This window comes from Haliaeetus leucocephalus, unplaced genomic scaffold (genome assembly GCF_000737465.1).
Source record: "Haliaeetus leucocephalus isolate CR32 unplaced genomic scaffold, Haliaeetus_leucocephalus-4.0 Scaffold795, whole genome shotgun sequence".
In the NCBI taxonomy this organism is placed as follows: Eukaryota; Metazoa; Chordata; class Aves; order Accipitriformes; family Accipitridae; genus Haliaeetus; species Haliaeetus leucocephalus.
This window is the reverse complement of record NW_010973231.1, coordinates 419773-433974: the sequence shown is the minus strand read 5'-3', so window position 1 is coordinate 433974 and position 14202 is coordinate 419773. Positions and strand designations below refer to the sequence as shown.

Here is a 14202-nt window from a genome sequence, read left to right as displayed (position 1 = left end):
ATGCTATGGAATAGCTCCTTGGCCAGTTCAGGTCAGCTGCCCCGGCTATGCCCCCCACCTCCCAGGTTCCTGTAAAAAAAAATAATTAACTCTATCCCAGCTGAACCCAGGACACTGGAGATAGGATGAGAGGAAATGGCCTCAAGTTGTGGCAGGGGGGGGTTTGGTTGGATATTAGGAAAAATTTCTTTACTAAAAGGGTTGTCATGTACTGGAACAGGCTGTCCAGGGAAGTGGTTGAGTCACCATCCCTGGAGGTATTTAAAAGACGTGTAGATGTGGTGTTTAGGGACATGGTTTAGTGGTGGACTTGGCAGTGCTAGGTTAACGGTTGGACTCAATGATCTTAAAGGTCTTTTCTAACCTAAACGATTCTATGATTCTGTGATTCTAATTGTATTTGCTAGGAAATATCTGTATCTATTGAGGTTAGCTGTCTGCAAGTCTTAGTTACTAAAGGCAAGCTTTTAAGGAGTTATGAAGGGGGTTATGTTGTTTGTGTTACCATAAATACAGATTTCTCAACTTTTTTTCAAAGCTGAAGTGACAAGGGGAACCTAGAAGAGTAATGTCTGTTTTAATGCTGAATTTAGATCATAATGAATTTAATTAGGTAATTAATTTTCAGGACCCGCTCCTCTCATTGCTTTTGTATCGGTCTTGATTTAGTAAATACTAGCTACTTTCTTGGGTAGTAGGGCTGGATTTTACTCATGGTGTAGTACTATGCTGTCTTGCATATTATTGTGTTGTGTTTATTAAACAGATCAAAACACTAAATTAGGAAGATGACAATTCTGAAGGACCTTTATTTTAGAATAGTGATAATAGCAAATACCATCAGCGAAATACGCCATTTTGCTGAATATTGTTTGCACAGTATACAAGAGCTCTAATGTTGCCAGCTTCATCGACTTAAGAGTGCAGAGTTAAGTTAATATCTTTGGTTGTAAGGGTTGTAACAACAATTGCAATTTAAATTAAAAACGTCTTTTACACATAAACCATAGAGAACACAAAATTGAGAGCTGCTGTTCATACTCTTCTGCACTGTATCACTGCAATGAAAATACTGTGAAATGCTTTCTTGACATAAATGTTGCAAAAACTTTTTTTTGAAGCAGAGAATAGATTACTTTTTTTTTCTTCTTTTGGGACTCAGCTCCTGGTCTGTTACTGGAGCTGGTGTTTTCTTCTAGTTCTGTTCCCCTTCAGAATATATGTGATCGCTGAACTGAGCTTATTCTGAATAAAATATGAATGTCTTCGCTCTGATTTGAATGGAAGAGTTTTATGCCTCTCAGCCTTTTAGAATTTTTTATGAAGGATTTATGTGTTTACAATGATGTAACTTATTTCTTTGCCCAACTGGACAAGGGCATAATTAAGGTTGAATAGGCTGGAGAAAATAGTGAGGGCATAAATGGATGAATGGTTATTACATGATAGGAATCTGATGGGGGAACTTATTTCTGTGTTTTTAGATTTTTAAATTTTTATATCTCTCTAGGGTCCAAGTCCAGAGAGTACTTGTGTGCAAACTGGGGTAAATCTTACCAGCCTTGCAAGTGTAACTGTTTCATGACAATTTGTGTAAATGGAACTTCTTTTAAATTGCTTTTTCCCATTTTTCTAATCTTGGCTCTTGTCTTTCTGGGATTGAGGAATGGTTTACAGTCTGTTTTCATTCTTTTGCAGGTTGTTAAAAATGAAATTTCTAATCCAAAACCTCTTTCCTACTTAATATTGTTAGGGTTGAAATGTTCTCGGCTGGCCCTACCAGCCCCGCTGACCTATTTTCTTGATCCCATGTGGGTTACTCTGTTCCATGAAAAAAATGTTTACCCATAGTGGAACAGCTTTACAGGTTAAACAAGAGAGAATCTCCTATTTCTCGTGGAACAGGGGGGCAAGTTGCCCCCCTTGTGGGGGAGACCCTGGAGATGCAGATGTCCTCGAGAAGTGTCTGCAGCGCAGGTGGGACTGGAGGGGTAGTGGGTGGTAGCCCACTGCTCTTCCTGGCTCCCATGCCCCTGCTCCGAGTTGATCCGTGTTGGAAATGGTCACAGGCGGCAAGTGCCGGAGCCTCCAGCACTCCCACTGGGATCTCCAGATGCGAGAAGCTCTGGCAACCTGGATCTGTGGGAGGTAGGTGGAGGGACTGTGCCTCCCCATGGGTGGAGAATGAAGCTAAATGTGACAAGAGAGGGAACAAAATCATGAACGGTTTCCTCAAAGCGGGGAGGGAGGAGGGAGAAACAGGCCCCACATAGAAACACACAGAAAGGGAAGGGGTAGAGAAGACAGTAACTAGAAGATGAAATGTTTAGGGAAGATGAGGGACGGGAAGTTAAAAATACAGATGTTGTGGATATATGACACAAAACAGAAAATAAGTGGTTTAAAACAAAAAAAATCTGTTCTACAGATTTTACTTAAAACATGCTGAATTTCATGGATAGGGCATTTAAAAAAGACATCATAAAAACCGCCTCTTATGGTGTCTTGCTTGTTTATTTGAAAGTGACCCATCAAATCTGTAAGCACACCAGTGTCCTAAATGAAGTTCACACCTGCAAGTTCATAGTGCAGAAGCATTAATTGCTTAAGGTCTGGCTATATATCTTCCTAATTACTTGGAAAGCACTTGCATAATTTTCCATGCATTTGAGGTACAAGTGATGTTCTGTATGATTAGCACATGAAGCACACCTGTGACAAGAGTGTGTCTGTGACATCAGGTGTGTGTATCACTCACTGTGATGCATGAAGCTTTCCTGCTGAGTAGGTTCCCAAAACTAATTGTGAGAAGAGAAGTTATTCTGGTGCTGGCGATGCTTTCTACAATCTTTCTACAAACCCGATAAGAAAATTAGTATCAGGAGTCTAACATCTTTTTTTGCATTGCTATTACCTTCTGAGGAGACATTAGTAAGAATTATTGAAACAGATCCCTGGATAAATAGATATTTCACAACCACCTTACTAGAATCCTTCATTAAATTTACATTCCTGGCTACAGCATTAAATTTTTTTTTTCTCGTTGGAACTTTTTGCAGACATAGTATTGAGAATTAATAAATCAGATCTCTTGAGAAACAGTTATTTCACAATCACCTTACTAACGCCTTTGTCAGGAAAGTAAATAAATGAAGGAGTGCAGAGAACGTTATCAGTAATATGGGATATCCAAGTACAAATTTCAGTGAACAAGAGGGGAAGTTTTGTAAGACAGAGGTAAACAGAAACCAGCTTAGACACAGAACTTTTCTGTGGTTTGCCTTTGGCAACAGAAGCAGGAAAAGTATCTCAAAAAACTCTCCAAAATAGCACCAGAGTGAAAGGGTGAAAATGCCAGCTTCCCAAACTACCTAAGGAATCGAAGGCTAAGGCTTCCTTCCCAAACTACCTAAGGCTTTGGTTCCTTAGGTAGTTTGGGGAACTGAAGAATAATTCATTCTGTTGGTTTATCTTTTTTTAACTGTTTTCAGTATTGCTGGTTCTTTGCTTCTTGTTAAAATGAATTGGTTGGTCTTTTGTTAAACTTAATCTGGGAGCTAAGCACTCTGAAGCAGCATAAACTGATGTAAAACTGCCATGCAACCAGCTCTGCCTTGATCCAACAGTGCTGTAGCATCCACTTGAAAAATGCCAAACACATCAGCCAGACTCTACCGAGGAACCCTATCAGAGTTTTCTCCCAGTTTAAGTCCCTGGATGCTCCCTACCCAATTGTGGAAGGCATAGTGGGGGGAGCGGGGCAGAACAGAAGCAAGAACCTGGATTTAGGCCATCTGGATCCAGGTCAGCCTGGATTTAGGCTGGGTTTGCTTAGGGGTGCACCCTTTGTGTGAGTTTAGAAACACAGGCCTCTTTCTCCCTTTGGGAATGGTGACCGAAATAAGAGGAGCCACCAAACTCTGGGTGCCCTGTTGTACCTGGGGTGAAAGGTGTGTAGGGTTTTGGCGTGAGGTGACATCAGCCTCCTTTGGTAGGCAGTATATCTAGTTTCACTTTGGCTAGAAAGGTGCAAAATGGCCCTTGACCCATGAAAACCACTGTTCTTTCAGGACATTGCTTATGTACGGATTTAATTCAGATGAGGAAAAGGAGTACATTTTTTTTCACCCAAATCATTAACTGGGGTGATACCCAGGGTAAGGTGATAGACATAAAACCAAGAAGGAAGACAGCTGCAATAAGTGAAATAAATACCTGACATGGAAATGTTTCAGGAAGAGTAGTTTTATATGCTGCTGTTCCAGTATTAATTTTAAGAAATAGCATGCATCCAGAAGCTCAGTGTTTTATGGCAGTTTTCTTCAATACTAAGAAACAAGAGGACAAGTGACTATCATTGGGTGAGAGAGGTGCAGCATGTTGCTCTTACAGGTTGCTCTAAAGGATCCCAAGGGCCCAAATTTTTTCCACGCTAATTTTGGAACCCTCCCCTGCTGCTGCGTCTGGTGAGCTAAAGACCTACTTCTCATAGGTTTGACTGGACTATGATAATTTTGTTTTTCCTTGGTCTCTTCTTCCCAGATCAAATAAGTCAAGTAAAGGAGCTATTTGGTTGGTCACCATGATTGATATTTTTCACTACTGTGGGTAATGAAAGTGCTGAGGGTTTGTGTTGTCTGCTAGGGAGGCTGGAGACAGAGCGGCATGGCCAGATAGGATGGCATGGCCTGTTCTCAGAGTGTACAGTTACAGCCTGGTGTTTGTTTTAAAATATTAATCTAGCTTCAGATTGGAAAACCTGTTTTTTTAATCTAGTGTGGTGTCCTGTTAGTGCTATCCAACCTTTGTGTTTGCCAAAATAGGGCAGAAAAATGATCCTGGAAGCTTTCCATGCAGATAATCCACCTTAAAGTGTAAACATGCGAAGTAAAGAGCTATGATTTTGAAAACTGAAAGCCCAATCGCTCTCTTTGTTGGAGTAACTAGTGTGACAGTCTGACAAATTATAGTCTGACAGAAGATTCATATGGATAAGTTCACTTGTACTTGGGCAAGGTTAGCTAGGTTGAATAAATGTTGATTGTTGTTTGAACTCCCCTGCTGTCGTTTCACCTTAATTCTGACAAAGGAAATGCACGAACCTGAGTCACTCCAATGTTGGGACGTGACAACTAGTGCATGAAAATGATATCATTTACAGGAATACCTGGGATATGGATACTGGATATACTTAAATCTATTTTACTGGTACCTCTATGGCCTTTCCACAGTGCTATCTATGAGATTTGCTTTACACAGCTTACCCTGGTTTGCACACCAGCAAGCGGCTCAGCAACAAGGTGAGCTGTGGGACGCCCATCCCGTTCCCTCCAGCTCAATCTGCTTTTGCACAGGATGTGAAGATGTGTTTTCAAAGAGCAGTGGCATTCAGCTTATCCACTCTGAGGTGTGCACCCAGAACTACAACATTTGTCTGTTGGCTGCTCAGTCCCAGGTTACTTGCTTTAATTTTGGAAACAGACCTCCCCTTGTATTTGTGTTCACTTCCAGACCTAACGTAGTGATGCCACCTCTAGTAGCAAGAACCGATCTGTGCAGGGCAATCTCCCAGGAAGAAAGGTATTCTGGAATAGCCTAATAGTACAAGTCACGTGCTGATACACATAAAAACCTGTAAGTATCAGTTAGTACTGTCCTCTGGTAGGGTAGTGACACTAGAGAAGGCTGAAGCATGCAGCATCTGACATTAAATCTTTGTTCATTGTCCTGTGAGGGAAAAAAGAGTGAGGGTTTTTTGTAAGTTGTTATGAGTCCTCAAAAGTCAACTAACTTTTGTCTAGCAATTGTGCTCACATAAGCATGATTTCCTTCTAACAACAGGCCAAAGATGTTCTGCAACAGCAGGAATTTTATGAATATTTCATGAGTAGCTTAAGTTAGAATTTGCAGGATTAAAAAGAGGAAACTGGGTCAAATGCACATGGTGTAAGCATCTAACTTCTTTAATGCTAAATTTATATATGTTATATTTTGAAAGCTGAAGAAGCAGTTTTTTGGGGGTGGGATTTTTTGGTGTTTTGTTTGTTTTTTTTTTTTAATTTGACCATCTTACAGAAAAATTATTTTTCCCTTTGGAATTTTGTAAGCCAAACCCCAGGAGACTTGTGGAGTTTCACAGTGCGTGCAACATCTTCAGGAGATGCTTTTCCAGCAAGCCCAGTGCCTTTCTGCGTAAAGACTACACTGCTGCTTTCCTAGGTATATGGCTGGGTTTGAAGAATCGGGGAGTGAGGACAGGAAGTGCTGTATGTAGAGCTGAAGTTGAGGCGAGTTCTCAATGGATGCAGCTCTCGTAGCAAAGCTTTGAGGGCCTGCCGGAGCATAAACCAGCAAATACAAAAACAATGGGCCCTGGAGGGGGCTACGTATATTCGGAAGGGCCAAGGGAGCTGCTGGGGCTGGTGCCTGCCCGCAGCACCGCGGACCCTGACCCCATGTGCCCCTTCCCAGGGACTCCCGTGCTCGTGGCATCAGTGCACTCCATAGCTTTGTGTTTGGGCTGCTGGGGGCTCGTTAGGAAGTGTGTGTGATTCACGCTCCCCCGTGACATTAGAGCTGTTTGGAGAGCAGAGATGATACCCTTGCAGTGACAACCGGTGGTGGTGGTGGGAGGGTAAGGTGCACACAGGTGTTTTCCATGGAGTGTTGCAGCACAGCTCCCACCAGGTTTCCTGAAGATATACATATCATGTTGAGCATACATACTTGTCTGCTATTACAGCGTGCAGCTGGTGGACCCACAGAGTCCTGGTGTTTGAGTTAGATGGTGTTTCAAATATTGTTGCTAGCCATAATTGCCAAAGCTACCGCCAGTGCTCAGATAAATGAAGTAACAACCTGAAGTTCAGACTAAAGGAAAGGAAGGTTTCTTACTCCACTGTTCCTTTCTAAAGCTTAGTTGCGCAGAAGAGATGGAGAACATAGTGACAACATCATGCTGGTATTGTAGCAGTCTTATAAACAGAACTAATGAAATGCAAGAGAAAGGATCCTTATGACCATGTTTTTTCAAATCTCTCTTACACCTGTAGCTGTGTTAGTGGCTCCCTTGCTTAACCTAAGTTGGGTTTTAATTGTTCTACCTCTCTCTCTGGCATTGTGTGCAGTGATATTAGGCTTCATTTTGATTCAAGAGATGATGATGATGATACAGAAGATGTAAAAAACCCCGATGTATCATAAGCCTCTTTGGAGCTGTATGTAGTCAACATGATTGTTCTCAATGTTTTCACCCACACATTCTTACTCTCATGTCACTGTTGTCTTTAATGGTTAATATCCTTTGTCTTCATATTTTCAACCATGTAGACATTTTTAGACTTGGTGTATAAAATATGTAAATGGCTAAGCTATAACAAGGCTCGTAATGGTCTTTGTGGCTTTTTAAAGTATGCATGGAAATAAAAAGTGTATAAATGTAGTTGCTTGCTTAGCATTATTGTGGTAAAAGACATTTCTAAGTTTAATATTGTTGGGGTTTTTTTGCTATACAAATAACCACCAGTGCAGGATGGACTGTCTGGTATCTTTGTCAGTGCAAGTGCTGAGCACTCAGTGCAACAGGATCTTGGGGAGGGTATCCCACCCAAGGACTCTCACCAGTCCTGGTTGGTGTCTGTGCTAGTCTAGTCCTCCTTTCTGCAGCAGCCTTTGGAAGCCATAATTTGTCCTGTAGTTTTGTCTCATGATGGGTTTTAGGTATTTTAAGGAAACTGAGAAATACAGTAGCTGGACCTACCGGATTGTTACTCTCCCTTTGTGCTGGCTCAAACTAAAAGCTGACATTGCATTATGTTAAAGGGACCTGAACTAACCATTAAGATTTGTCTTCCTCCTCTTGCTTCTCCTCTTCCCTCCAAAATACCTCCAATGAGTAATAACATGCAAATACAAAACATAAAGCCAAAGAAATGGATTTATTTTTGGTCCATTTAGGCTTTTGTCCTATTAATTCCATGGCAGATGTTTTCTTTTTTAAGGCTGCACTCCCTCACAATAGTGTGTTTTATCTGGAGTGAATGCTAATGTCTACATTGGATGCTAAAGCATCACTTTTTTTAAAAGGCAATAATGTTAATGACAAAGAGCAAAATCCCAAGGACAAGTAGACCCTGTTTCTGGCATTCTTTAACTAGAATTGGATTGCTTTAGCTACAGCTTTTGTGGCTGACTGGCTTCCATCTCTGTTTTTTATCATAACGTTGTGGGTTTTTACAGCAATTAAATCACAACTCAATCACTACTCATGAAGTTATTTCAAACAAGGTTTTGCTTATTAAAGATCAAGTTTGGTTTCTGTCATTAAAATGTTGAATACTGCTTCTTCACTAGAAATAAGCATGGAAATTAATTCTGGTTTTATTTGGAATTACATTAATGTGGTTTTGTTTGGTTTGTTTTTTTTATCTTCTTTTCTCACTGTTCAGCTGTGAGGTCTGGCTGGCTGCCCCCACCACCGCCTGCACTGCCCCCTCGACCTTCTGTATCTCAGGTATGGACAAAGGTCTAGCCCTTTGCTGTGTATTATTTGCTTATTTATGTTACTGCTGCAGTGGTTAGCACAAGTTGGCTTGGACATGGCAGTTGTTCTTGCTTCCAAGTTAATGCAAAGCTGCAGTTTGCTCTGCAGTTCCATACATGTCCTTCTTCATTGGTCTGTCTAGTCCATGTGTTGCAGTGTCAAATTACAGACTAATTAAATCTCTTTGTAGTGGAGCTGACATGCAGCCACTAGACAAAACTGTAAATTAAAGGCTGGTAAGGTGAGTCTACTAAGAAGAGTTTCATGCCTGAAAGGCATGGGCTTGATACCTGCTATTTGCTTCTCAAGCTTCAAATGCTCAGAGGGCATCTGCTAAGGGAGCCACAGCATGTAAGAGTGTATTTCACCCATAGGTTTAAAAAACAGTGCTGAAAGGAAGCAAATGCCATGTCAGTTATGTTATTAAGTTTCAAACCATTAGTGGTGTGCTTTTGTTTTGCTTTTAGGATGAGTTTTTGTTTGTTTGCTTTTAGAGCATCACATGACCACAGCACAATGCAAATTGACTAAATCATGCGTATCTGCACTTCATGTTTTAGGAGATGATGGAAGATCAGCGTCTTGTTCTTTTTATGTTGTTGGCTCTGTTAAGTCTTAGGCAGCAGTAAGCTTCATATTAACTCTTTTAGGTGAAGTGTGTAATAGAAAACAAGTCCACAGGAGATCTAACAGCCCACTGCATATAACAGCTTGGTGAGACACCTTTCTTGGGCCAGAAACAGTCCTCACTTGAGTTTTGGACCTACTCTTAAGAGTCTGCTATCGAACACCTCCTGCTGCACAGTGCTTATGATAGAAATGATAAAAGGCTTGTTGCTCTCTTCCTCGCCCAGCCCTTTTTAGCATCTGAGTGCAGGTAGTTTCTACCTTGAGGACTGTAGAGCATTCTGGTTTGAGCTCGCATGCTTCCCCCAAGTCAGTATGGCATTAGCCATACTGCTAACACCGCATGCTCCTTAGCGCACCCATCGCATTCCTGCTTTGTCTAACACTCCTGGAGAGCAGTGTTTCCCTCTGGCTTCCCTCTGTCCCACAGCTCCCTGCCTCCCTGCCCTGTGCCTGGAGCAGCTGCTGCTGCAGTCCATGCTGGCCCTCCTGCCACTGCTCAGGCTTGCAAGCCTTCTAGGTGCCATCTGGAAAAGCAGTAAATACAACAAATCCTGTTCTTAGGGGAAAAAAGCATTGTTTTCAAGCAAGGTTCTGCTAATTGTTCATTTTCATGTCCTATGATAGATTGCATTTCCATAGTAGGGCAGTGAGGAGAGGTGTTAATTTATTTATGCATGTCTAGCAGCTTCCTTACCACATCACAACTACTGAACCAACTGCTCATCTTACACTGGGATATGCAGAATATAGGACCTTTCTAAAATGATAAGAAGATTCTCATGTGAAATTCTTGATCCAATCCTCTCTTATACAAAAGTCTGGTTTCTGAAAGGAAAAAAAAAATGTGGCTTCTGTGTCTACTCATTAATGAATATATAGCAGATGCTTTGCTTACATGCATCACTTACATTTACTTAATTTATTTCTGATGATTTTTAAAGATAATTAATCAAATATATCATCAAAATATTCTTGTTAGGTCATCTAGCAAAAATGTACATAAAACCGGTTCTTGAAAACATAATAAACTTCACGTTTGTCACATTGTTTATTTTATCTCTAAGCGTGCCTTTCTGTGATAAAGGTAACAGACAGTAGGGAAGTATGTGTGAGGCAGTCATAATTCAGCTGAGCTGACCCTTACGAATAGCATGTAAGCAATAGTAAGCACATGGATTACATTAGTCCAGTGGGGCCCTTGATTTAAAGAGCATGAAGAAGTTGGAGGGAGGGATCTGCTTTCAAATCTGAGGCAAGATCAAGAACTGAAGAAAAGCCATGATGCTGAAATGACACATTCAGCTTTTTCCTGCTTCAAGATTTACCAAACTCTCCTTAAATTTCTGTTTTAACTTATTTTTCAACAATGTTATTGAAAACCCTTTTTTATTGCCTAAACATTTTGCTGTATGCCTGCAGTTAAGCGCTGTGAATGACAAATGTAGCTTGGAAATGAAGCAAACCCCACATATTCCAGGTGGCTGTGCACCATATAAGTATGCTCGTAGTGTGATTATTCTGGCTCAGCTTTGGAAATCAGTTGATGGAGGAGGAGAGGGAAATCATTTCTTCTGAGGACTACAGTTTTCTATGGATGGCTGAGAAGCAGCCTGAACCAGTTGGCTCTTTAGAGGGAGATTAAAGGGCTCATGGGATGTAAAGGCCAAAGTGCATAAAAGAGAGGTACCAAGGGGTAGGTATTACATTTCAGTGGAGCTGAAGTCCTTCTGTGAGCTTAATCAATAGCAATATAGAAATGGCATCTTGACTTTGGTCCTGGGTTGCTGATGTTTTTAGTAGAATTTGCTTCAACCTTTAGGAAAACATTATTTTTCCTGTCAGAACCTCCAAGGTAATCAAGCTCAGTAAGTTACTGGAACACTGGTTATTCAGAGTGTGCCAAACATCTCTAGTCATACCACAAACTTATTAAATTATATCCATGTCCAACTCTGCCTCCATAGTGCAGTCAGCTGAATAATGAGGGAGCAGGACTGTATCACTGGGTGGGTAAGCATAGGGCAAGGTCCAACTTAAGGCCACAGTAGTACGAGCTCTGACTCCAGAGCTCAGTGGATGCACAGGCTTACTGTGGGAGGTTCGAGTCTTGGGATCCTGCGAGGACTTGGCTGGTTCGTGGGGAAATAGCAGCGGGGCTGGCTGCTCTGCTCTGGATTGCTGCTGCTAGCCCATGCCATTCCACACCTCTGGTGGTGGGTAGACAGACATCTTTACAGGTGCAGCTGCATCTCTTCTTTCCTCTACAATGGGTTTTAGAGTTGGTGGATTAACCTGTGTTTCTTTCTTCTTGATGGCCTCTAAAAGGCTATGGTGGCTTTATTTCCTCAGGATTTTTTTCCACCACCAAAGTCAGCATTGTGTTGACTTCATATCAGTCCATGAACTGTACCCAAGTTTTCCTCAGAGCTTTCACCAGACATTTCTTTGATGCAGTGGTGCTTCCATCTGAGGTCTCTGTGGTGACTGTAAATGAATTTAATAAGTAAAGATGGACAAAAGACAAGTTTACATAATGTGGATACACCATTATCTCCAATTTATGATCTTTTAACCCAAATTCCAGCCTGTATCTCTGCACTGCAAGCCATTTTGAATTGATGTTTCCAGTAAGACATTGTGGAATGCAGTATGAAATGCTTTATTAGCACCCTCAATTCATGTTGCTTTCGTATTAAAAAAAGAAAGTAATTCAAGTTTTGCCTAAATTCTATAAAGGGCACTTGGAAAGATTATGTATGGAAACAGGCTTATACAAAGACTAGAGTTTTGTTTTGGATAATAGGTTATTTTGAAGTGTTTTCCTTTTACTACTGTGTATATATCTGTGTGTAACTTCACTGACACCTTCTGTAATCCCTAGTAGCACATCTCACACTTAGCAAGTCTGCAGTAGCTGCTTGGATTTAAGGATAATTTTTTCTGTATCAGTTTCCCTATTTCTTTCGACCATAAATATTTAACATGCTGCAAGCTCTTATACAGACTTAAGACACTGGCAGTTCCTTACCTCTCCTGCTCACTTCCCGTGACATGCTGTAGTTATGGCTTTTCCACTTTTTTTTTTTAACTTGTTTGTTTGTTTTTAAGTTTTTAGGGTTTTTGGTGTCATCCCCATCATCATCAGCCCCACCCCGAGTGATGGCATATAGAACAGATAAGCTGTAGCTTGTTGAAATACCTGCTGTGTTTTTAACTGGGCTTGTAGAGGACTGGATACAGTGGCTCGGGTAATTTTTCCTGATCTTGTGTTCCTAACTTAACGGTAAACTTAAGTCATCAAGGAGAAATGGCATAAAGGTGGCCCCAAAATTTTTGTGCAGACCCAGGGCTGTACACAGCAAATTTATGTAACTTGGAGCCTGTAAGAATCACAACAGGAAGGCAATAGCTATGTAGCTGATTTGCAGTGGCACAGATTTCAGATAGGAAATAACTTTGGGTGCTCATGAATAACACTCCACTGGAACCAAACATGTGTATGCACATCTCATATAAGCCTCTGTTGTTATTTTTTTTCATAGAAAACAAAATAATACTTTATTACTGTTGGCTTTTAAGCCTACAGAAGTCATTTACCACAGCTGCTTACTGTGGGAGATTTAGTAACATATTTATATTAATAGGAATTACGGATGAACACTGAAGAGCAAATATAACTTTGGGATTTTATCCAACATCAGCTCACTATCTGCAACGTTGCCCAATTAGATCAATTTTCCTTTATTTAAATTACTCTATTTCAGTACCTTCCTGTCCAGTAATGAAGGCATATCTTCAATCCTGCCAGTGCTGTATAAGGGGATTTGAAAACAGTGGGACTGGAAGAAAACCCTGTATATCTTGGCTGAAAAAACTGATGTTCCTAGTCTCTTTTCCCAGAGTCTAAATTTTAAGCCTGTTGGTTTTGTAAATTCACACTAGTTTGTGCTGGACTTTTATTTCTGGAGACCTTGGGACCTGGTTTTCCCACTGGTTCCATGCTGGCAGTTTTGACAGGCACTGATAAAATTACGAGCGAAGGCGAAGTGTCCAAGTGAAGCGGAGTAGGTAGGCAGCTGGTAACATTATCAAATTGAAGTATCCCAAGCACAGTGCAGCTCTGAAGATTAAAATCTCACCGTGTTATGCGAGTTCAGAATTAGGCTTTCAGTTTAGTGGCCATCATTACCATTGGATGTTACAGATTTGGCAAAATCATGGAAACAAAGTGCTGCAAGGGATGATGGGTGGGTCGCCCTGCCCAGTCACAGGCACCTGGTGGTGTTGGAAAGCGAAGGTATTATTCTTTTTCACGTATCAGATGTTCTGCTCTCCAAATGTTACTTGATACTTCGTAATTCCTTGAAGCTTTCTGGCCATTCATCATCCAGAATTGCAAGTGAAAGCTGGGACCCAGTTCAAGTTGTCTCTACTAGTGTGCCTCCAAGTTCTGCTGAATCCATGGAGAGCCACGAGCATGGGGTACGCTCGGGCTGGGTCTGTAACTGTCGATGACGTGTGCCCACGCTGATCGGTGGTGCCGAGGCCAGGAGGTGGGAAGGGCTCCCGTCTGTCCTGCTGAGACCTCTCGGCCTCCTGAGCAGGATGGCCACGTGCAGGGTCAGTGCCAGGAGCTCGTCTGGGGGTCCCCCCACTGCCAGCCTCTTTGGGTAAAGCCGAGATACAGAGGCTGACGTAGGGTCTGCTTATCTCTGTTACGAGGTTGGTTGGAGAAAATATTCAGCCAACTGAGGCGCTGCCTTACTCTGTAAAATGCCATGAGGAATGTCAAGTGCTGGCAGGACACCTGGAGTTTTTTACAGGAAGGAACTTTTTTGTTATAGAAATAAAAATTACCAAAAAGAAAAAGTGAAGCTTTTGCTTTTGGCAGCTTGGTATTTGTATACATGATGGTATTCTCCCAGACAACCATTTTGTATTAAACCAAAGGAATACTTTTAAAGCTTGCATTTACAACCACTGTGCAAGAAGAAGTTAGGGGGTTTTTTATCATCTCCGCAGTTTTGGCT

At 41.4% G+C, this 14202-nt stretch overlaps 1 protein-coding gene across 1 annotated transcript in view; it reads left to right on the top strand.

Moving 5' to 3' along the window:
- The window catches only part of REPS2 (RALBP1 associated Eps domain containing 2), a 66312-nt gene that overhangs the window by 39016 nt on the left and 13094 nt on the right, over positions 1–14202 (top strand). Inside the window, exon 15 of the mRNA XM_010581595.1 lies at positions 8448–8512. Coding sequence (XP_010579897.1) covers positions 8448–8512 — 65 coding nt within the window. The remainder of the gene's footprint in view (positions 1–8447; positions 8513–14202) is intronic.